The sequence below is a fragment of the Coregonus clupeaformis genome, chromosome 11, assembly GCF_020615455.1.
Source record: "Coregonus clupeaformis isolate EN_2021a chromosome 11, ASM2061545v1, whole genome shotgun sequence".
In the NCBI taxonomy this organism is placed as follows: domain Eukaryota; kingdom Metazoa; phylum Chordata; class Actinopteri; order Salmoniformes; family Salmonidae; genus Coregonus; species Coregonus clupeaformis.
The window spans coordinates 23,874,443-23,899,143 of NC_059202.1; the positions used below are offsets into that span (position 1 = coordinate 23,874,443).

Here is a 24,701-nt window from a genome sequence, read left to right on the forward strand (position 1 = left end):
AAAATGCAAATTTTATTCAATTGATCAGTCTGTTGCCAAGTCTCTGTGAAATTGTCATAACATCAAATATCCTGTAGGGGAAGATTTTTTTGTAAACAGAACAGCACTAGCCTGATATCTGACTCGATCCTCTGTCGCGTCACCCCTTGTCACGTGATGTACACGTCAGCACCTCCTCTCTTTCTCTCTCTCTCGTCCCATCGTTCCTATTTCCTCTCATATGACAAAAGAGCATAGAAACAGACAAGAATTTAGCAGTTTATGCAATCACTGAGTCACTTCAACCATTCAATATTCCTCCGTTCACATTCGCTCTAAGAATTAACTCAGGAATAATTATAGATAGCTCAATAAAATTTTTATTTTATTTATTTACTTAATTATTTTTATTTTTAATCCGTCAACATCTCTCTCTCATTTATCAATTCAATATGTGTCAAGAAACCAGTTTCATCTTCAAACAACAGCCGATGTAACAACCAGAACATTCCATTCGTGTTCAAATCTCTTCTCTTTGTTCCTTCGTCTGTGTCTCTGTCTCCCCCCCCTTGCACCGTGTAACAGAGGATTGCTCCCTACGTCACTCTAGTGTCGTAAAATCACACGCATGCGCAGTACATTCATCACCACGATTTCACCGTGGAAGGGAGCTTCTCAGCTCTCTCCCCAACCCAAACAGACAGTTAACAGTCCCGCTGTAACTCCGTTTTCTCCTCATAGTCAAACAACATTTAACAGAGCTCACAAAGCATAGAACCTAAATTCTACACACACAAACATAATTTAAGAGGCTTTATTCCATCCCTCTAAGGTCACATGGTAGCATGTAGCATGCAGCATAATTAGCATTTAGCATTAGCATTTAGCCTTAGCATGTATGTACCATGTGGCGTGCCACATGTAGCATGTACCCTACATTGCGCCTTAAAATTCATTTTCTTTGTCCCTAACTTTATTCTGCCGTGAGTTTATGGATATTCATATGAGAGGTTACATCAAACAAATGCTTCGTCAACCACCAGCTGAGCGGTAACATGCAATAGAATGTATATTCCACAAACTCGAGTTCCCAGAACCCACCTAATCACACCGAATGCGTTATCAGGATTTTAGGCCCACCATAGAGGTCACCCCGTTAGAGGTCTTGCCAAATCCGCAATGTTCTAACTTGTATACATATCTCTGCCTTATTCACTTCCATCGATTGTTCTAGAATTCCTATCTCTATAGACACTATATAGGCTCTCCCCCCTTTTGCGCTGTTTACCAGTGCAAACAAATGTATGGTTAGCCAGACCCCCAGTTCTCAGCAATAAAGCAACACGAGGCACACATCGGTCCTAACGGTACATCTCTCCAGTGCACACTCAAATAGCCTCCAAACTAACACATTTCCAAAGTGGTGAGAAAAAAACTCACCCTTATCTGGCCATGACTTCAGAACGAGTCAGCTTGGCGCTTGAATGGAACAAAGGAGAGATGCAGACCCTCCCTTTTCGTGACGCCATTTGTAGTGTCGAGTCAATGCTGCTAATCATTGCTGTAACAAAGGAGTCCGCTTATACTGAACCTTTGATCATAAGTTTTATTCATATCACAAGATTCCAGCATAAGGTTACGGATGTCATGACCACCCGGAGAGCGGCGTCCCAGATTGCAATGGCCGCTCTAACCTCTTCTTCGTTTTACCCAGTATATAATCTTCCCAAGATATGGGTGGCTCCCTCTACTGTCCAATCCCCTGTCTACAACACACACTTCCTGTCTGTTGTATGTGGCGTCACACTAAAACAATTCCCTCTGACACTAAAATAAACATCCTCTCAGGTTCCACTGAAAACATTAACAAAGTCATAATCTTCATATACTACATCAGCCTGGCTACAGATGGTGCGCCCTCAATGATCGGGAAAAAAGCAGGCGTTGTGACAAAGTTCAGAGAGAAAGTGCAATCTGCAAATGGAGGATGTGATTTTTTGACTTTTCACTGTATTTTGCACCAGGAGGCTTTGTGTTGCAAGTCATTAAAGATGGATAACGTCATGAAGGTGGTCATCCAAACTGTTAATTTCATCCGATCCAGAAGCCTGAATCACCGTCAGTTTGACAGCCTTCTCAGAGAGAAAGACCACATCTATGGCCTGCCATACCACACTGAGGTAAAATGGTTAAGCCGAGGTGCTGTGCTGAGGCGTTTGTTTGATTTACGAGAAGAAATTGAACAGTTCATGGAAGAAAAGGGCAAACCAGTGTTAGAATTTCATTCCGCAGAATGGATGCAGGACCTTGCATTTATGGTGGATGTTACAGAGCACCTGAATAACTTGAACAAACAGCTGCAAGGGCGCAACAAAGTTGTCACTCAGTATTATGACAGCATACGTTCTTTCAAGTTGAAGCTGTCATTGTGGGAGACGCAACTTGCCGGTGGTGATGCAGCTCACTTCCCCTGTCTGAAAAATGTGTGCGCGACCCAACATGTGGCAGACATGAAGCGGTTCAAAGATAATATAACGGGACTGTTACGGGAGTTTGAGCAACGCTTTCAGATTTATGTTTCTATGTTTTCATGTTGATGTGCTATTGTTTTTAATTGTTTTTATTTTATTTGTATATTTAACCTATTCTTGACTCTGTGGTTCTTGCACTTGTTTGGGGAACAGGATTTCATTATTTTTATCTACATTTCTGCCTGAGAAATGACACCCTGATATAGTTCTGTGATCTGTGAAACAGTTCTGTTAATCACTGAGGCATTGTGTGTTTGTTTGTTATTTTTCTTTAGAATTTTCAAATAAACTTGACGTGTTTTATGATTAATAGTGATGTTGTGCTTGTACTATTTTGGACACACTGTCCTCAGGCTCCAGCTTTATGTTGTATGTTGATCGTATTAAAACAAAGAAAACAATCTGAAGTTGTTGTTTTTAAGTTATATATACCATGATTTTTCCGGTCCGGCCCACTTGGGAATAGATTTTCCTCCATGTGGCCCCTGAGCTAAAATGAGTTTGACACCCCTGGTGTAAATGCTTGTACAGCTACGACTACTAATCAACAGTTTGTGTTGCGTTTTACTTTCATTAAACTTGTATTTGATTTGTCTATAGTTGGCTACTGTCCAATATTATACTTGTACAATCAGCAGTCATCTTTTAACAAGTGTGCATTACTCCTCCATTAACTAACAACTTCGGCCCGCTATGAATTAATCCTCAACATTCAGTATCATGTTTTATGTAGGCCTACTCTGGTGATTTAAGCTAACTTTAGTTTCTGAAAGTTGATATGTGATTCAGTATCCTTGGGATTTGTAAAGATTGGTTTTCAAATCAAAAGTATTATTTTGATTATGACAGATTAATACAGAACAGAGACAATTACTATTTTATCACATTTTCTGATATGTCCAATAAAGCTTTGTCATTTTGACAAAAAAATTAATAAAATCAGCTAAGTCCAAAACCGCTTCCTACGTGTGACATGTTTCTCTACTTTCTTTCACCTGCACTGATCTGAAAGAATGGGACAGGTAAAAGAACTGAACAGGTAAAAGAACTGAACAGGTAAAATAACTGGACAGGTAATATAACGGGACAGGTAAAAGAACTGAACAGGTAAAAGAACTGGACAGGTAAAAGAACTGGACAGGTAATATAACTGAACAGGTAAAAGAACTGAACAGGTAAAATAACTGGACAGGTAATATAACTGAACAGGTAAAAGAACTGGACAGGTAAAAGAACTGGACAGGTAATACAACTGAACAGGTAATATAACTGAACAGGTAAAAGAACTGGACAGGTTAAAGAACTGGACAGGTAAAATAACTGGACAGTTGAAAGAACTGAACAGGTAAAATAACTGGACAGGTAAAAGAACTGAAAAGGTGAAAGAACTGGACAGGTAAAACAACTGGACAGGTGTAAGAACTGAACAGGTAAAATAACTGGACAGGTAAAAGAACTGAAAAGGTGAAAGAACTGGACAGGTAAAATAACTGGACAGGTAAAAGAACTGAACAGGTAAAAGAACTGAACAGGTAAAATAACTGGACAGGTAATATAACTGAACAGGTAAAAGAACTGGACAGGTAAAAGAACTGGACAGGTAATACAACTGAACAGGTAATATAACTGAACAGGTAAAATAACTGGACAGGTAATATAACTGAACAGGTAAAAGAACTGAACAGGTAAAATAACTGGACAGGTAATATAACTGAACAGGTAAAAGAACTGGACAGGTAAAAGAACTGGACAGGTAATAGAACTGAACAGGTAATATAACTGGACAGGTAAAAGAACTGGAAAGGTGAAAGAACTGGACAGGTAAAATAACTGGACAGTTGAAAGAACTGAACAGGTAAAATAACTGGACAGGTAAAAAGAACTGAAAAGGTGAAAAGAACTGGACAGGTAAAATAACTGGACAGTTGAAAGAACTGAACAGGTAAAATAACTGGACAGGTAAAAGAACTGAAAAGGTGAAAGAACTGGACAGGTAAAAGAACTGGACAGGTAAAAGAACTGGACAGGTAATAGAACTGAACAGGTAAAAGAACTGGACAGGTAATAGAACTGAACAGGTAAAAGAACTGGACAGGTGAAAGAACTGGACAGGTTAAAGATCTGGGTAGGTGAAAGAACTGGACAGGTAAAATAACTTGACAGGTAAAAGAACTGGACATGTGAAAATTTACATTTCCTTAGGTGGAAGAAAAATGGGCACAGGAATGGATATAGAAACTCAGGACAAGATAGTTTCCTCTGTACTCTGGATTACACCTATCTAGGAAGAAGTGTAATGCTACTGGGATGCATCCAGCGTGCGTGCGCGTACGTGGACTGTTTGTCACAAGAACTGTGACAGTGAACAACAATAGTCACAGGTCATCTGTCCCTTGCAGATTACGAAGCTGTATGACACTATGGAGGATCGAGAGGGACAAACTACCAAAGTGAGTGTTATTTCACTACATCACATTCATTAGCAGGACACCCTTAACCAGAGTGATTATTATTATACTGTCTGCTATATACTACATTCAGAATGTATATCTGAGAATCCTTCTCTATTCTCATAGACTAGATGGCCCGTTCTGTGTTGACACTGATGCAGTGGTAGCTCTGTCCTTGTCTCTGTCAGGATGGGAAATGGAAGAAAGCTGTTAACGTGAAGAGTGACGAACAGCACAAGTCTAAAAAGCTCAAAGACAATTCATCAAACTGCGGGACCCAGACAGCTGTCACTCACTTTCTACTTCAAGAGCCCAAAACAAGAATCTTGACAAACGTATACTTACTCACAGTGTGTAACAAGGTCGTTTAAAAACAAAAAAAATTACAAAGCTGATAAAGTACCGTACAATGACTATTACTGGGTGTTGCTCTCTGGATAACTACCACAAGTTCCAAATTGGTCTGGGCATTTATTCCATGAGTGAAATACTTTTTAGGATGCAAAAAGTTTGTCATTATTTGAGTTGAATGTTGAACACTACCCACAAAATGTTTGTTTTCCTATATGTTGCATGAAATATGCTTTGGTGCGTTTTACCTCAGATACACAATAAACATGCATTGAGCATACTTACTGTAAAGCTGGAAGAATTTATATTGTTTTATATTTCATATTTAATTAATGTTTAGCCTTCCATCATCCCTCTAACTTGAGAGCAAATACTATTATTTTATTTATAAAACAGTTTGTGGATATGAAGCATTATGATTTGGTTTTTAATAAACGTAGGCCTACATAAATATGATGGCAGTGTGTGTGTGTTTTTTTAAATCTTGCTACTCTTCCTGCACCTGCTACGTTAGGTTATCTCTTGCTGAACACATGCTCGAACTTGAAGAACTTGAAATACCTGCCTGGGTAGCTGTTGCCCCAAAGTGTCCAATCAAAACGCTGTGTGGAGCAAGTCGCGTAGGCCTATTTTCACCAGTTTTCAGAAGGAAGTCCCACGCTTTGTCGGGTGAGTCCAGTTCATTCATTTAAACACAGCTCTGTATGTATTGTATTTATTCAGGCGGAAAAGCGTTAGATAAATATTAGCACAAATATTGGAAGTTTATTTGAACTTTGCTTGTAATTGTATATGAATTTACGGCGTAATATGTATGGTAATGTCCTTACATGGACCTAAACAAAGGCTACTGAATGTGTGTCAGATGCTTTGAGATTTTACCGCGCCTCTCTAATGTGCAAGACATGCACACATTATTTGGTGATTCAATGAATTGTGTCAGACTGACCAGGATATATATTTTTTGAATGCAAAATGACAAACTGTGAATCCTACGCTTTGCTTGTTGTGTGTTATATCTCCCAACTTGGTTATGGGAGGACTGACGTCAATTGCGATTTAAAGTGAGAATCCTTATGGCGCGTTCAAGACACTGGGAACTCGGTAAAAACGAGCTCAGACTGGGGAAAAATCGTGACATCGGGTGTATTCATTACTAATGAACATACATGTTTACATGGGAAACATACATGTTTACATTGCCAAAGCAAGTGAAATAGATAATAAACAAAAGTTAAATAAACAATAAAAAACGAACAATAAACATTACACTCACAAAAGTTCCAAAGGAATAGAGACATTTCAGAAGTCATATTATGGCTATATACAGTGTAACGATGTGAAAATAGTTAAAGTACAAAAGGGAAAATAAATATAGCTTTTATTTACAATAGTGTTTGTTCTTCACTGGTTGCCCTTTTCTTGTGGCAACAGGTCACAAATATTGCTGCTGTGATGGCACACTGTGGTTTTTCACCCAGTAGATAAGGGAGTTTATCAAAATTGGATTTGTTTTCTAATTCTTTGTGGGTCTGTGTAATCTGAGGGAAATATGTGTATCTAATGTGGTCATACATTTGGCAGGAGGTCAGGAAGTACAGCTCAGTTTCCACCTCATTTTGTGGGCAGTGTGCACATAGCCTGTCTTCTCTTGAGAGCCAGGTCCTCCTACGGCAGCCTTTCTCAATAGCTTATTGCAACGGAAACCGTTTACCATTTAAGAACAAAGGAATGAAACGGGTAGGGACCTACCTGAATTTGTCCAATATAAACTCTTATTTTCGTGCAAAATGTTTTTGTTTGGAGTAAACTGTTTCTGTTGCAAAACGTTTTGCAACAGAATTGGCATAATGAATACACCCCAGTGATCTTTGCTCAGAGAAGTTGGAGCTCTAGGATGATGCCCGAGTTTGGATGCCCGAGTTGGATGACCGTACAAACCGATTTTTCCCAGTCTGAGATTGTTTTTTTTTCCTCCAAGTTCCCAGTTGTTGTGAATGTTGCTACATCCATTTTTGGACTTCTTGAAGAATATAGATTATACATGTCTCATGAAATTAGTTCAGAACTCAAAATATAAGCTTGTTTTACTCCAATGTTTGTAAACAACGTAAATGTAAACAATGCATTTGATATCATGGATGGTCAGTCTTTGCATCCATAGCTCTGTCTAGGAATTTGAGTAGTTAAATGTCTCCAGCCCCATCCCTTAGCTTTTTAGCGAAACGGAGGTGGGTAGTTTCATAATTGTTTTAATTAAGGATTCTAGCTTTAATCAATTACCAACTTTCTGTTCCAACAGTGTCAAATGGCTTCAGCATGGCAAAGCGTTCAGTCATTGCACCAGTGGATGTTGGAGAATGGAGGTATTTCAGAATTTGTGTATAGTTTTTATAATAGGCCACTGACAATATAGGGGCCTACTAGACTTACTAGACTTTTTTATTTTACGATTCAGCTCACAACACAGAATGTCACAGGACTGGATTATCTAGTTGCAATTGATACTCGTAGGACATTCAACATCAGCCTCTCTCACACAATCAACAGATATCAGAATGTACTACATATACGGTCAATCCATCTCCAGTAGTGTATACAGTGCCGTGAAAAAGTATTTGCCCCCTTTTTAAATTTCTCTACTTTTGCATATTTTGTATACTGAATGTAATCATAACTTCAACCAAAACCTAATATTAGATAAAGGGAACCTGAGTGAACAAATAACACAACAATTACATATTTATTTCATAAACAAAGTTATGCAACACCCAATGCCCCTGTGTGAAAAAGTAATTGCCCCCTTACGCTCAATAACTGGTTGTGCCAACTTTACCTGAAATGACTCCAACCGAACGCTTCCTGTAGTTGTTGATCAGTCTCTCACGTCATTGTGGAGGAATTTTGGCCCACTCTTCCATGCAGAACTGCTGTAACTCAGCGACATTTGTGGGTTTTCAAGCATGAACTGCTTGTTTCAAGTGCTGCCACAACATCTCAATTGGGATTAGGTCTGGACTTTGACTTGGTCATTCCAAAACTTAAGATGTGTTGCTTTTTAGCCATTTTCATGTAGACTTGATTGTGTGTTTTGCATCATTGTCTTGCTGCATGACCCAGCTGCGCTTCAGCTTCAGCTCGCAGACAGATGGCCTGACATTTTCGTGTAGAATTGGTTCCTTCTATTAAGGCAAGTCGTCCAGGTCCTGAGGCAGCAAAGCATCCCCAAACCGTCACACTACCACCACCATGCTTGACCGTTGGTGTAAGGTTCGCCAGGCATATTGGGACCCATGTCGTCCAAAAAGTTATACTTTTGAATCATCTGTCCATAAAACATTCTTCCAAGAGTCTTGATGACCATCCAGGTGCTTCAGGTGATTTTTGGCAAACTTGAGTCAACTTTTTGGACGACATGGGTCCCATTATGCCTGGTGAAAACCAAAAACTGCATTCCACAGTAAGAACCTCATACCAACGGTCAAGCATGGTGGTGATAGTGTCATGGTTTGGTGATGCTTTGCTGCCTCAGGACCTGGATGACTTGCCTTAATATAATTGACCATGAATTCTGCTCTGTATCAGAGAATTCTACAGGAGAATTTTAGGCTGTCAGGCCATCCGTCTGTGAGCTGAAGCTGAAGCGCAGCTGGGTCGTGCAGCAAGACAATGATCCAAAACACACAATCAAGGATACATGAAAATGGCTAAAAAGCAAGAAATTATAAGTTTTGGAATGGTCTAGTCGAAGTCCAGACCTAATCCCAATTGAGATGTTGTGGCAGGACTTGAAATGATCAGTTCGTGCTTGGAAACGCACAAATGTCGCTGAGTTAACCTCTTAAGGATCGGACCCTTTTTTTTCAAATTTTCGCCTAAAATGACATACCCAAATGTAACTGCCTGTAGCTCAGGACCTGAAGCAAGGATATGCATATTCTTGATACCATTTGAAAGGAAACACTTTGAAGTTTGTGGAAATCTTTGAAATGCAAAAGAAAGGCCACAATATAATATTGCAGTGTAGGCGCAATTTAGATGTTGCCCACTAGATGGCAGTAGTGGGTGTGCAAAGGTTCAGATTGATCCAGTGAAGCATTACAATGCTGGACTATTTTGTATCAAGTCTGCCCAAATGTGCCGAATTGGTCAATTCATACATTTTCAAGTACATAACTTTAGAGTAGTCCCGTGTAGCTCAGTTGGTAGAGCATGGCGCTTGCAACGCCAGGGTTGTGGGTTCGTTTCCCACGGGGGACCAGTATGAAAAAAATTATGCACTCTAACTGTAAGTCGCTCTGGATAAGAGCGTCTGCTAAATGACATTTTTTTTTTTACAAATGTCAAAATGAGAACATACAAAAATGATATGGTAATACAAAATGTAAGTTTACACACTCCCAGGAATGTCATATATGATGGATCATTAGCTTATACACTAACTTTCACACATCTAGATAGCCGGGCGGGATGGGTGTGGAGCCAGAGACAGCAGGGGTTCAAACTGTAGAACCCAGTTCCTACATTTGAATATAAAAATTGATTTTATCAAACAAAACTATGCTACATTTTAGCTCTGGGACCCTTAGGATGACAAATCAGAGCAAGATTACTGAATGTAAGTACATTATTTACCTTCAGAGGTGAATGTATCAAACCAGTTGCCATGATACGTTTTTTGTTGTTGTGCACTCTCCTCAAACAATAGCATGGTATTTATTCACTGTAATAGCTACTGTAAATTGGACAGTGCAGTTAGATTAACAAGAATTTAAGCTTTCTGCCCATATAAGACATGTCTATGTCCTGGAAAGTTTGCTGTTACTTACAACTGTCATGCTAATTATATTAGCGCACGTTAGCTCAACCGTCCTGTATACAGGACACCGATCCCATAGAGGTTAAAGGTGTTCTGCATGCAAGAGTGGGCCAAAATTCCTCCACAGCGATGTGAGACTGATCAACAACTACAGGAAGCGTTTGGTTGCAGTCATTGCAGCTAAAAGTAGCACAACCAGTTATAGATTGAAAGGGGGCAATTACTTTTTTACGCAGGGGAATTGGGTGTTGCATAACATTTGTTAATTAAAATTTAAAAATACACTACATGGACAAAAGTATGTGGACATCTGCTCGTCAAACATCTCATTCCAAAATCATGGGCATTAATATGGAGTTGGTCCCCTGTAGCTCAGTTGGTAGAGCATGGCGCTTGCAACGCCAAGGTTGTGGGTTCGTTTCCCACGGGGGGCCAGTATGAAAATGTATGCACTCACTAACTGTAAGTCTGTATGTATAAGAGCGTCTGCTAAATGACTAAAATGTAAATGTCCCCCCCTTTCTGCTAAAACAGCCTCCACTCTTCTGGGAAGGCTTTCCACTAGATGTTGGACCATTGCTGCGGGGACTTGCGTCCATTCAGCCACAAGCATTAGTGAGGTCGGGCACTGATGTTGGGCGATTAGGCCTAGCTCACAGTCGGTGTTCCAATTAATCCCAAAGATGTTCGATGGGGTTGAGGTCAGTGCTCTGTGCAGGCCAGTCAAGTTCTTCCACACCAATCTCGACAAATCATTTCTGTATGGACCTCGCTTTGTGCACGGGGGCATTGTCATGCTGAAACAGGAAAGGGCCTTCCCCAAACTGTTACCACAAAGTTGGAAGTGCAGAATCGTCTAGAAGGTCATTGTATGCTGTAGTGTTATGATTTCACTTCACTGGAAATAAGGGGCATAGCTTGAACCATGAAAAACAGCCCGGACCATTATTCCTCCTTTACCAAACTTTACAGTTGGCACTATGCATTCGGGCAGGTAACGTTCTCCTGGCATCCGCCAAACCCTGATTTGTCCATCGGACTGTCAGATGATGAAGATCAAGAAGAACAGCGCCGGAGAAGATGGCTGCCGTTTTACAGCCCTCTAACCATTTGTACTATTATGTGTGTTTTTCCGCGTTATTTGTAATTTTATTTTGTACATAATGTTTCTGCCATCGTCTCTTATAACCAAAAAGAGCTTCTGGATATCAGGACAGCGATTACTCACCTCGTATTGGACGAAGATTTTTTCTTCAACGAGGAGGATATCATACAGACACCCGACAAGGCCCAAATCCCTGTGAGGAAGAGACGGAGATATCGTGGACGTAGATCGGGGTGCCTTGTAAGGATCCGACGGCGAGCGAGTAAACTGCCTCTTCCATCAATCCTATTAGCCAATCTTCAATCATTGGATAACAAATTGGATGACCTAAGATTACGGTTATCCTACCAACGGGACATTAAAAACTGTAATATCTTATGTTTCACCGAGTCGTGGCTGAACGACCGACATGGATAACATACAGCTAGCGGGCTATACGCTACATCGGCAGGATAGAACGGCTGACTCCGGTAAGACAAGGGGTGGCGGTCTGTGTATATTTGTAAACAACAGCTGGTGCACAAAATCAAATACTAAGGAAGTCTCGAGGTTTTGCTCGCCTGAGGTAGAGTATCTTATGATAAGCTGTAGACCACACTATTTACCAAGAGAGTTTTCATCTATATTTTTCATAGCTGTCTATTTACCACCACAAACCAATGCTGGCATTAAGATTGCACTGAATGAGTTGTACAAGGCCATAAATCAACAGGAAAACGCTCATCCAGATGCAGCGCTCCTAGTGGCCGGGGACTTTAATGCAGGGAAACTTAAATCCGTTCTACCTAATTTCTACCAGCATGTTAAATGTGCAACCAGAGGAAAAACAACTCTAGACCACCTTTACTCCACACACAGAGACGCATACAAAGCTCTCCCTCGCCCTCCATTTGGCAAATCTGACCATAACTCTATCCTTCTGATTCCTGCTTATAAGCAAAAACTAACGCAGGAAGCACAAGTGACTCGGTTAATAAAAAAGTGGTCAGATGACGCAGATGCTAAGCTACAGGACTGTTTTGCTAGCACAGACTGGAACATGTTCCGGGATTCTTCAGACAGCATTGAGGAGTACACCACATCAGTCACTGGCTTCATCAATAAGTGCATCGATGATGTCGTCCCCACAGTGACCGTACGTACATACCCCAACCAGAAGCCATGGATTACAGGAAACATCCGCACTGAGCTAAAGGGTAGAGCTGCCGCTTTCAAGGAACGGGACTCTAACCCGGACGCTTATAAGAAATCCCGCTATGCCCTCCGACGAACCATCAAACAGGCAAAGAGTCAATACAGGACTAAGATTGAATCGTACTACACTGGCTCTGACGCTCGTCGGATGTGGCAGGGCTTGAAAACTATTACAGACTACAAAGGGAAGCACAGCCGCGAGCTGCCCAGTGACACAAGCCTACCAGACGAGCTAAACCACTTCTATGCTCGCTCGAGGCAAGCAACACTGAAGCATGCATGAGAGCGCCAGCTGTTCCGGATGACTATGTGATCACGCTCTCCGTAGCCGATGTGAGTAAGACTTTTAAGCAGGTCAACATTCACAAGGCCGCAGGGCCAGACGGATTACCAGGACGTGTACTCCGAGCATGTGCTGACCAACTGGCAAGTGTCTTCACTGACATTTTCAACATGTCCCTGACTGAGTCTGTAATACCAACATGTTTCAAGCAGACCACCATAGTCCCCGTGCCCAAGGACTCTAAGATAACCTGCCTAAATGACTACCGACCCGTAGCACTGACGCCTGTAGCCATGAAGTGCTTTGAAAGGCTGGTCATGGCTCACATCAACAGCATTATCCCAGAAACCCTAGACCCACTCCAATTTGCATACCGCCCCAACAGATCCACAGATGATGCAATCTCTATTGCACTCCACACTGCCCTTTCCCACCTGGACAAGAGGAACACCTACGTGAGAATGCTATTCATTGACTACAGCTCAGCATTCAACACCATAGTGCCCTCTAAGCTCATCACTAAGCTAAGGATCCTGGGACTAAACACCTCCCTCTGCAACTGGATCCTGGACTTCCTGACGGGCCGCCCCAGGTGGTAAGGGTAGGTAACAACACATCTGCCACACTGATCCTCAACACGGGGGCCCCTCAGGGGTGCGTGCTCAGTCCCCTCCTGTACTCTCTGTTCACCCATGACTGCATGGCCAGGCACGACTCCAACACCATCATTAAGTTTGCCGACGACACAACAGTGGTAGGCCTGATCACCGACAATGATGAGACGGCCTATAGGGAGGAGGTCAGAGACCTGGCCGTGTGGTGCCAGGACAACAACCTCTCCCTCAACGTGACCAAGACAAAGGAGATGATTGTGGACTACAGGGGAAAAAAAGAGGACTGAGCATTCCCCCATTCTCATCGACGGGGCTGTAGTGGAACAGGTTGAGAGCTTCAAGTTCCTTGGTGTCCACATCACCAACGAACTATCATGGTCCAAACACACCAAGACAGTCGTGAAGAGGGCACGACAAAGCCTATTCCCCCTCAGGAGACTGAAAAGATTTGGCATGGGTCCTCAGATCCTCAAAAAATTCTACAGCTGCACCATCGAGAGCATCCTGACTGGTTGCATCACCGCCTGGTATGGCAACTGCTTGGCCGCCGACCGCAAGGCACTACAGAGGGTAGTGCGTACGGCCCAGTACATCACTGGGGCCAAGCTTCCTGCCACCCAGGACCTCTATACCAGGCGGTGTCAGAGGAAGGCCCTCAAAATTGTCAAAGACTCCAGCCACCCTAGTCATAGACTGTTCTCTCTGCTACCACACGGCAAGCGGTACCGGAGTGCCAAGTCTAGGTCCAAAATACTTCTCAACAGCTTCTACCCCCAAGCAATAAGACTCCTGAACAGCTAATCATGGCTACCCGGACTATTTGCACTGCCCCCCCACCCCATCCTTTTACGCTGCTGCTACTCTGTTAATTATTATGCATAGTCACTTTAACTCTACCCACATGTACATATTACTTCAACTATCTCAACTAGCCGGTGCCCCCGCACATTGACTCTGCACCGGTACCCCCCTGTATATATAGCCTCCCTACTGTTATTTTATTTTACTTCTGCTCTTTTTTTCTCAACACTTTTTTTGTTGTTGTTTTATTTTTACTTTTTTTGTTAAAAATAAATGCACTGTTGGTTAAGGGCTGTAAGTAAGCATTTCACTGTAATGTCTGCACCTGTTGTATTCGGCGCATGTGACCAATAAAATTTGATTTGATTTAAAGCAAGATTCATCACTCCAGAGAATGCGTTTCCACTGCTCCAGAGTCCAATGGTGGCGAGCTTTACACCACTCCAGCCAACGCTTGGCATTGCGCATTGTGATCTTAGGCTTGTGTGCAGCTGCTCGGCCATGGAAACCCTTTTCATGAAGCTCCCGACTAATAGTTATTGTGCTGACATTGCTTCCGGAGGCAGTTTGGAACTCTGTAGTGAGTGTTGCAACCGAAGACAGACGATTTTTACACGCTACGTGCTTCAGCACTCGGCAGTCCCGTTCTGTGAGCTTGTGTGACCTACCACTTCGCGGCTGAGCCGTTGTTGCTCCTAGACATTTCCACTTCACAATAACAGCCCTTACAGTTGACAGGGGCAGCTCTAGCAGGGCAAAAATTTGACGAACTGACTTGTGGGAAAGGTGGCATCCTAAGATGGTGCCACGTTGAAAGTCACTGAGCTCTTCAGTACGGGCTATTCTACTGCCAATGTTTGTTTATGGAGATTGCATGGCTGTGTGCTCGATTTTATACACCTGTCAGCAACGGGTGTAGCTGAAACAGCCGAATCCACTAATTTAAAGGGGTGTTCTTATACTTTTAGCCATGTAGTGTAAGTAGCAATAGTTTTTGTTATTTATAAACTCAGGTTCCCTTTATCTAATATTAGGTTTTGGTTGAAGATCTGATAACATTCAGAGTCAAATATATGCAAAAATAGAGAAAATCCCGGCACTGTAATACTAGTACTACAAATATACTGTGCTGAATGCACTGACTGTAAGTTACTCTAGATAAGATCGTCTGCTAAATGACTCAAATGTAAATGTGTCTGCTGTTTATTAGTACTGTCCAGTGGGTCTACACTGTCCATTGTTTCCTGATTCTCTATGAAATATGACCTATAATTAATGACAATATGAGTGAAACAGTTTTCCTTCCAATAAATGGTAATCAAGTATGTTATACTGAACAAAAATATAAACGCAACATGCAACAATTTCAAAGATTTTACTGAGTTAGAGTTCATATAAGGAAATCAGTCAGTTGAAATAAATTCATTAGGCCCTAATCTATGGATTTCACATGACTGGGCAGGGGCACAACCATGGGTGGGCCTGGGAGGGCATAGGCCCACCCTCTTGGGAGACTGGCCCACCCACTGGGGAGCAAGGCCCAGCCAATCAGAATGAGTTTTTCCCCACAAAAGGGCTTTATTACAGGCAGAAATACTCCTCAGTTTCATCAGCTGTCCGGGTGGCTGGTCTTAGACGATCCGGCAGATGAAGAAGCCGGATGTGGAGGTCCTGGGCTGGCGTGGTTACACGTGGTCTGCGGTTGTGAGACCGGTTGGACGTACTGCCAAATTCTCTAAAACGACGTTGGAGGCGGCTTATGGTAGAGAAATGAACATTAAATTATCTGGCAACAGCTCTGGTGGACATTCCTGCAGTCAGCATGCTAATTGCATGCTCCCTCAACTTGAGACATCTGTGGCATTGTGTTGTGTGACAAAACTGCACGTTAGAGTGGCCTTTTATTGTCCCCAGCACAAGGTGCACCTGTGTAATGATCATGCCTTTTAATCAGCTTCTTGAGATGGCACACCTGTCAGGTGGATGGATTATCTTGGCAAAGGAGAAATGCTCACTAAAAGGGATGTAAACAAATTTGTTTAAAAAAAGAAGAGAAATAAGCGTTTTGTGAGTATGGAACATTTCTGGGATCTTTTATTTCAGCTCATGAAACATGGGACCAACACTCTACATGTTGCGTTTATATTTTTGTTCAGTATAAAAAGTTGTGGGCGTACCCCAACAACAGAATGGTGTGAGCGTATACCGGTCATTAATGTTTTTGACTCGTCCTGTACTTTTGTATTTTTAATTGGGTATGAGTTAACAGAATATGAGCATTTTAAAAGTGAGATTAATACAGTGGCCTACCATGTTGTCTTCCAGATAAGAGGACAGATCCATGGTTACTGGTCTACTCACCCATGCCAGTGGCTTCTATAGTCCTCCTCTATCTCGGTGTGGTCTGGGCTGGGCCCAAGCTGATGAAACACAGGGAACCTGTTGACCTCAAGGCTGTGCTCATTGTCTACAACTTCGCCATGGTCTGTCTGTCTGTCTACATGTTCCATGAGGTGTGCTCCAACCCTCATCAAAATGAGTGGATTTCTCTTTAAACGTGTGTGTGTGTGTGTTCAGCAGCCACAGAAATGGGCCTAATTGTGTTTTATAATGATATGTTTCACCTGACCTATAAGGGTTTTGATGTTGCAGTTCTTGGTCACGTCCATGCTGTCTAAATACAGTTACCTGTGTCAACCTGTGGATTACAGTACTAGCCCACTGGCAATGAGGGTAAGAGTGCGTCTGAAAAGTCCCTACTGTACACAAACCGTTGGACCTCTCATATAGGATATAGTTGACCTAACTGGCAAATGCCCGCAAATAGTACACATATCTATTCCATCTCTGAAGACTGTCCCAAAGCCCTGGCCATAACAGTGGATAACTGTCTCTGTCTGTTTGTTTCACCAGATGGCCAAAGCATGCTGGTGGTTTTTCTTCTCTAAGGTCATAGAACTGGCTGACACGGTAAAACACATTGAAAATCAGGGTCATATTCAACAGAAGAAAACTAACTGAAATGGGGACTACTTGTCCAGGAAACGTGTTCCGTTGCAAAACGTTTTCCTACGGTGTGCATTAATCAATATGACCCAGGATTAGCGTCAGACTCATGTGAAACACTGGAAATCCATTTCAAACCCATTCCAAACTCTCCATTGACAGGTGTTCTTCATCCTGAGGAAGAAGAACAGTCAGCTGACCTTCCTGCATGTCTATCACCATGCCACCATGATCTTCAACTGGTGGGCAGGGGCAAAGTACCTGGCTGGAGGCCAATGTAAGTCTAGCAGTACGAAGACCAGGAGTTCTTTCTGATCACATGTCTTCCTGACCAGGAAAAACTCTGGATCCTACTCGTTAATGCTCTGTATCAACGCATATGTTATGTTTCAGGGCTGCCATACATTTGTTTAATTAACGTCTTATAAGATGTTTTATCAACTCTCTGTTGGCACTTATCATCACCTGGTAGGCACCTGGTAGACTTACAAATAGACATATTCATTGTAAGTCGCTCTGAATAAGAGTGTCTGCTAAATGACTAAAATTTTAATGTAAAATTATTAATGGGGTCCTAGCAAATTGTCCATACCATGCATGATGTTGTGCAACAGATAGTTGAGATGTTTTGTGTTCCTGTCTCTCCTAGCGTTCTGCATTGGCCTTCTCAACACCTTCGTCCACACCGTGATGTACTCCTACTATGGACTGGCTGCCCTTGGGCCTCACATGCAGAAGTACTTATGGTGGAAACGCTATCTGACCTCACTTCAGCTGGTGAGTGGCTCTATCTTCAGCTCTGCATACATCTAGTGGGGTTTAAGCAAAAGGGATACATCTGGGGTTTGTGAATTGGTTGGCTACTACAGAAGCTTAGAGAGTATTGGGATTAAGGCCTAGATTCAATCAGTTCAGTGTTAACACGCTTTTGGTTAGGCGATGTCGGAGGTGTAACTGTTAGTTGTCAAATCGGTGAGTGGCTGCTCTTGTGGTCATTGTCAAGAAACCACACCCATCCTTAAATCCCACCCGCATTAATAGTTCAGAACGAGAATGTGTAGACTATATAGAAACCATGACTCTCAAAGTGAAAACCATTAACCTCTACAGGATTGGTGTCCTTATACCAGGACGGTTGCTGCTCAATATGCGATATGTGACTAGAATGGCGTTGTAAACAACAGCCAACATTCCAGGACATAGACATGTCTTATATGGGCAGAAAGCTTCAATTCTTGTTAATCTAACTGCAGTGTCCAATTTACAGTAGCTATTACAGCTAAAGAAATACCATGCTATTGTTTGAGGATAGCGCACAACAACAAAACACTTTTGACACGGCAACTGGTTTGAAACATTCACCTCTGAAGGTAAATAATGTACTTACATTCAGTAATCTTGCTCTGATTTGTAGCAGAGTTTTGGTTGATAGAATCAATTTTTATATTCAAATGTAGGTATTTGGTATTTTATTAGGATCCCCATTAGCTGTTGCAAAATCAGCAGCTACTCTTCCTGGGGTCCACTCAAACATGAAACATGACATAATACAAAACATTAATAGACAAGAACAGCTCAAGGACAGAAATACATTAAACATGTTTTAAAGGCACACGTAGCCTACAATACATACACACAAACTATCTAGGTCAAATAGGGGAGAGGCGTTGTGCCGTGAGGTGTTGCTTTATCTGTTTTTTTAAACCAGGTTAGCTGTTTATTTGAGGAATATGAGATGGAATGGAGTTCCATGCAATAATGGCTCTATATAATACTGTACGCTTTTTTGATTTGGGGACTGTGAAAAGACTCCTGGTGGCATGTCTGGTGGGGTAAGTGTGTGTGTCAGAGCTGGTTGTAAGTTGACTGTGCAAACAATTTGGGATTTTCAACACATTAATGTTTCTTATAAAAAGAAGAAGTGATGCAGTCAGTCTCTCCTCAACTCTTAGCCAAGAGAGACTGGCATGCATAGTATTTATATCAGCCCTCTGATTACAATGAAGAGCAAGACGTGCCGCTCTGTTTTGGACCAGCTGCAGCTTAACTAGGTCTTTCCTTGCAGCACTGGACCACACGACTGGACAATAATCAATATTAGACAAAACTAGAGCCTGCAGAACTTGCTTTTTGGAGTGTGGTGTCAAAAAAGCAGAGCATCTCTTTATTACGGACAGACCTCTCCCCATCTTTACAACCATTGAATCTATATGTTTTGATCATGATAGTTTACAATCTAAGGTAACACCAAGTAATTTAGTCTCCTCAACTTGTTCAACAGCCACACCATTCATTACCAGATTCAGCTGAGGTCTAGAACTTAGGGAATGATTTGTACCAAATACAATGTTCTTAGTTTTAGAGATGTTCAGGACCAGTTTATTAGTGGCCACCCATTCCAAAACAGACTGCAACTCTTTGTTAAAGGTTTTTGTGACTTCATTAGCTGTGGTTGCTGATGCGTATATGGTTGAATCATCAGCATACATGGACACACATGCTTTGTTTAATGCCAGTGGCAGGTCATTGGTAAAAATAGAAAAGAGTAGAGGGCCTAGAGAGCTGCCCTGTGGTACACTACACTTTACATGTTTGACATTAGAGAAGCTTCCATTAAAGAAAACTGAGTTCTATTAGATAGATAGCTCTGAATCCATGATATGGCAGAGGTTGAAAAGCCATAACACATACGTTTTTTCAACAACAGATTATGGTCAATAATATCAAAGGCTGCACTGAAATCTAACAGTACAGCTCCCACAATCTTCTTATTATCAATTTCTTTCAACCAATCATCAGTTATTTGTGTCAGTGCAGTACATGTTGAGTGCCCTTCCCTTTAAGCATGTTGAAAGTCTGTTGTTAATTTGTTTACAGAGAACTGTAAGTCACTCTGGATAAGAGCATCTGCTAAATGACTAAAATGTCAATGTAAATAGCATTGTATTTGGTCAAACACAATTTTTTCCAACAGTTTGCTAAGAGCTGGCAGCAAGCTTATAGGTCTACTGTTAGAACCAGTAAAGGCCGCTTTACCATTCTTGGGTAGCGGAATTACTTTGGCTTCCCTCCTGGCCTGCGGACAAAGACTTTCATCTAGGCTCAGATTAAAGATATGACAGATAGGAGTGGCTATAGAGTCCGCTACCATCCTCAGTAGCTTTCCATCTAAGTCAATGCCAGGAGGTTTGTCATTATTGATCAATAACAATAACTTTTCCACATCTCCCACACTAACTTTACAAAATTCAAACTTGCAATGCTTTTCTTTCATTATTTGTTTTTTTATGCATGAATACGATGGCTCACTGTTCATTGTTGGCATTTCCTGCCTAAGTTTGCCCACTTTGCCAATGAAGTAATAATTAAAATAATTGGCAACATCAAATAAGCCATCTGATTCGATGAAAGATGGTGTAGAATTTGTCTTTCTACCCATCATTTCATTTCTTTATATCATTGATCTTGGCTTCATGATACAGTTTCTTCTTCTTTTTGTAGAGTTTAGTCACATAATTTCTCAATTTGCAGTAAGTCAACCAGTCAGATGTGCAGCCAGACTTATTAGCCACTCCTTTTGTCCCATCTCTTTCAACCATACAGTTGTTCAATTCCTCATCAATCCATGGAGCCTTAACAGTTCTAACAGTCAGTTTCCTAACAGGTGCATGTTTATCAATAATTGGAAGAAGCAATTTAATACATTTATGAAGTGCAGCATCTGGATGCTCCTTATTAATCACATCAGACCAACAAATATGTTTTACATCATCCAAATATGAGTCACAGCAAAATATTTTGTATGATCTCTTATGCACTATTTTAGGCCCAGCTTTTGGAACTTTGGCTTTCCTGGATATAGCCACTATATTGTGATCACTGCATCCAATAGGTACGGATACAGCTTTAGAACAAAGTTCTACAGTATTAGTAAAAATGTGATCGATACATGTGGATGATCTTGTTCCTGTAGTGTTTGTAAACACCCTGGTAGGTTGATTAATAACCTGAACCAGATGAAAGGCACTGGTTAAAGTAAGAAGCTTCCTCTTGAGCAGACAGCTTGATGAAAACCAGTCAATATTCAGGTCCCCAAGAAAGTAGACCTCTCTGTTTACATCACATACACTATCAAGCATTTCACACATATTATTTAAATACTGACTGTTCGCACTTGGTGGCCTATAGCAACACCCCAAAAGAAAAGGCTTTAGATGTGGCAAGTGAACCTGCAACCACAACACTTCAATAACACTTGACATAAGATCTTCTCTAAGCAGTACAGGGATATGGCTCTGAATATATACAGCAACACCTGCCCCATAAGCATTTCTGTCTCTTCTATAGATGTTATATTCTTGTATTGCTACTGCTGTATCATCAAATGAATGATCTAAGTGAGTCTCAGAAATGGCTAATATATGAATGTTAGCGGATGTTAGCAAGTTATTGGGTGCGCTCCAGCTCAATTTTCCTGGTCCATCTTCAATTTCTCAGAGATCATTTCCCTCACTTTGTCCTCAGACTCCGTCCAGGTCTCATGGAGATTTTGCAATTCCGTCCACAACCATGTTGTTACGCCTTGATTGTCCTTCGAGTCTGATTTATCCGTCATTGTTATCATGGATTCACAGACAGAACTGATGTCCTCTCTCAATGACTTACAGATTGCTGTAATCTTGCCGTTCTCCTGTTTCAACTCATTCAGCTGACACTGGGAGAACTACAAACTGTTCTTCAGGTGCTGGGCCTCTCTGGTCAGGTCGTCCATTATTTTATTAGTCGAATCCACCAGTATTTGGACAAAGCACTTGAAGCTATCTTCTTGTTGTTGTAACAACTGCTTGTAGAACTCTTTTTGTTCGTTTAAAAGATCCTTCACGTGTGATAGAGAGACACCACTGTCCTCGACAACAGTACTCCCGCCGGCTTTGGTCTTTGTCATGGTAGCTAGCAACGTATGTTACGCTGTTACTCCTCGCAGTTCCAGACAGGGCAGGTCACAGGGAAGATTGAAAACAACCAACAGCAGGAATCTAGACATCCACAAACCCGGGACAATCCGCGGTCCCAGCCACAATGGCTAACCGCATCGCGGGCTGCGTTCAAGCCCTCAAGAAAACCCTGCTACATTTTACATTTTAGTCATTTAGCAGACGCTCTTATCCAGAGCGACTTACAGTTAGTGAGTGCATACATTTTTCATACTGGCCCCCTGTGGGAATCGAACCCACAAACCTGGCGTAGGCTAGCTGCAACGCCAAATAGCTCCTCAGACCTGTCCTTGGTCGAAAAGATCACTGGACAGAGACTAGCAATCCCAGCAACTGATGCCAACTGTGTTGCGGGATCCAACCTAAAAAGTTAGCTAGCTACAAAGAACTTCCCAATACACTTTAAAAACAACAAATCCGAGCTCTTCCTTGTTCAACAGGAAGTACTTGTGAGGAACTGGGTTCTACAGTTTTTTGACCCCCTGCTGTCTCAGGCTCCACCCACAAAATATTGTGTAGTGATGTAATCCTTCACTGGATCAGTCTGAAACTTTTCACACATAATGCTGCCATCTTGGGAACAACAGCTAAATTACACCTAGATTCCTACATCACTCTCTGGCCTTTCTCTTGCATTTCAAAGCTGATGCAAAAAATAAAATAAAACGCATGTTTTTTTGTTTGTATTTTCTTTTACCAGATCTAATGTTTTATTCTCCTATATTCCTTTCACATTTCCACAAACTTCAAAGTGTTTAATTTCAAATGATACCAAGAATATGCATATCCTTGCTTCAGGTCCTGAGCTACAGGCAGTTAGATCATTTTAGGCGCAAATTGAAAAAAAATAGTACGATCCTTAAGAGGTACGATAGGCTAAGGATTTATATCAGCCTAGTGGAGGTGTATATTACATCACACATTCCAGTGTTCGTACTTGTATCACTTCTGAATTGGATTTCTATTAATGCGACATGGTGCATCCAATGGCGATGTCCGCGATAGGTATAAGCATGGCGCTTGCAACGCCAGGGTTGTGGGTGCGTTTCCCACAGGGGGGCCAGTATGAAAAGATTTATGCACTCACAAACTGTAAGTCGCTCTGGATAAGAGCGTCTGCTAAATGACTAAAATGTAATGTAAATGTAAAATGTAAAAATGTATAACACTTGGAGACAATTGTGGATTTGACAGCTCTAACACAGTTACACCTCCTACATCACCTAAACAAAAGCAATCATATGCAATGCAGTTGTCGGTTATATCGGGTTAACGCTGAACGGATTAAATCTAGGCCTTATGAGTGGTAGAAAACAGATCATGTGATTATGAACAGAGATTTTTCAGAGAAAGTTATACCTCCAAAACTGTCTGAATCTGAACCAACTGTTCTCCTCACGGTGGTTTCAGCTCCAGTTTGTCCTGCTGGCCACTCACACGGGCTACAACCTCTTCACTGAGTGTAACTTCCCAGACTCCATGAATGCCTATGTGTTTTTCTACTGTGTCAGCCTCATCCTTCTCTTCAGCAACTTCTACTATCAGAGCTACCTCAGCAGGAAGATCAAGAAGACTTAAAGGATATGGCCGTGACCCCGAGGGTGTCTCAGGCGGAGTTGGGATATGCAGAAAAACACATTTCCAATTGAATAGGACAAATATAAGCACACACCAAATGATGATTTTTTTATCATTATTATATCCATAATCACACATTGTGTCTTACTGTACCTGAATTCAATTCACTGTCAATTTAAACATTTTTCAAAACATTATCTGGAGATGTATTTATGTGAAGCCTCCTACAATATGCCCTATGGCAGCATTTCCCAAACTTGGTCCTGATGGACCCAGAGAAGTGCATGTTTTGGTTTTTGCACTAGCATTACACAGCTGATTCAAATAATTTCCCTTTTTATTTTTTTTTATTTTTTTTTCATATGTGTAGTTCTATGGCAAAACCAAAATGTGCACCCAGGGGGCCCCAGGACCGAGTTTGGGAAACCCTGGTCTATGGTATCTACTTATTGATTGTCTTTAACTGGCTGTGAACCTATGGAAACATCTGTCATTCATGAGAGAGAGAGGGTGCGAGAGAACAGGGATTACAAGTTGTCTCAATACCACTGCATTCCTTTTCATAATGTTACGGTGAAAAGTTGAGAATGCTCACAAGAGGGCAGAGTCTGTCTATGGTTGGTGTTTCTCTTACCGGTGTGTCGAACTGTTCACCACTGTCTAATTTGTCTGCAACTTCACATACGTTACTTTATGTAGTGCTGCTGCTTTTATCTTGGATATTCATTTAACATTATAGCAGATATATTGTGCTTTAGTTATTTGAGGCATAGATGCTGTACTTGGTGCTATAACCATGTTATATCACCAAGCAAGGCTTTAAGGAAAAGGAGAAGAATACCTGACCACTGTTTTGTTTGAATGCTCCTCCGATACTTAAAACAGTCTTCTTTTATTGACATGGCATTACCCTGCAGTTGTGATAGTTCTGTGGCCATAAGATATTTGTATTTATTAGGGACCCCCATTAACTGTTGCCAAGGCAGCAGCTACTCT

General features: G+C 41.5%; 1 protein-coding gene across 2 annotated transcripts; it reads left to right on the top strand.

Annotated features, from left to right (window-relative positions):
- The first annotated feature begins 5,895 nt into the window (after positions 1–5,895).
- On the top strand, positions 5,896–23,902 carry LOC121576556 (elongation of very long chain fatty acids protein 4). Of its 2 annotated transcripts, none has more exons than XM_041889790.1 (8): positions 5,896–5,980; positions 7,614–7,677; positions 16,453–16,640; positions 16,780–16,860; positions 17,041–17,097; positions 17,296–17,410; positions 17,783–17,910; positions 23,538–23,902. In XM_041889790.1, the coding sequence occupies exons 2-8, from the start codon at positions 7,620–7,622 to the stop codon at positions 23,703–23,705; spliced, it is 795 nt and encodes a 264-aa protein (XP_041745724.1). In that variant the 5' UTR covers positions 5,896–5,980; positions 7,614–7,619; the 3' UTR covers positions 23,706–23,902. The 2 variants fall into 2 exon arrangements, with proteins under 2 accessions (XP_041745724.1, XP_041745725.1); XM_041889791.1 differs by having other exon boundaries at positions 16,453–16,610.
- The last annotated feature ends 799 nt before the right edge of the window (positions 23,903–24,701 follow it).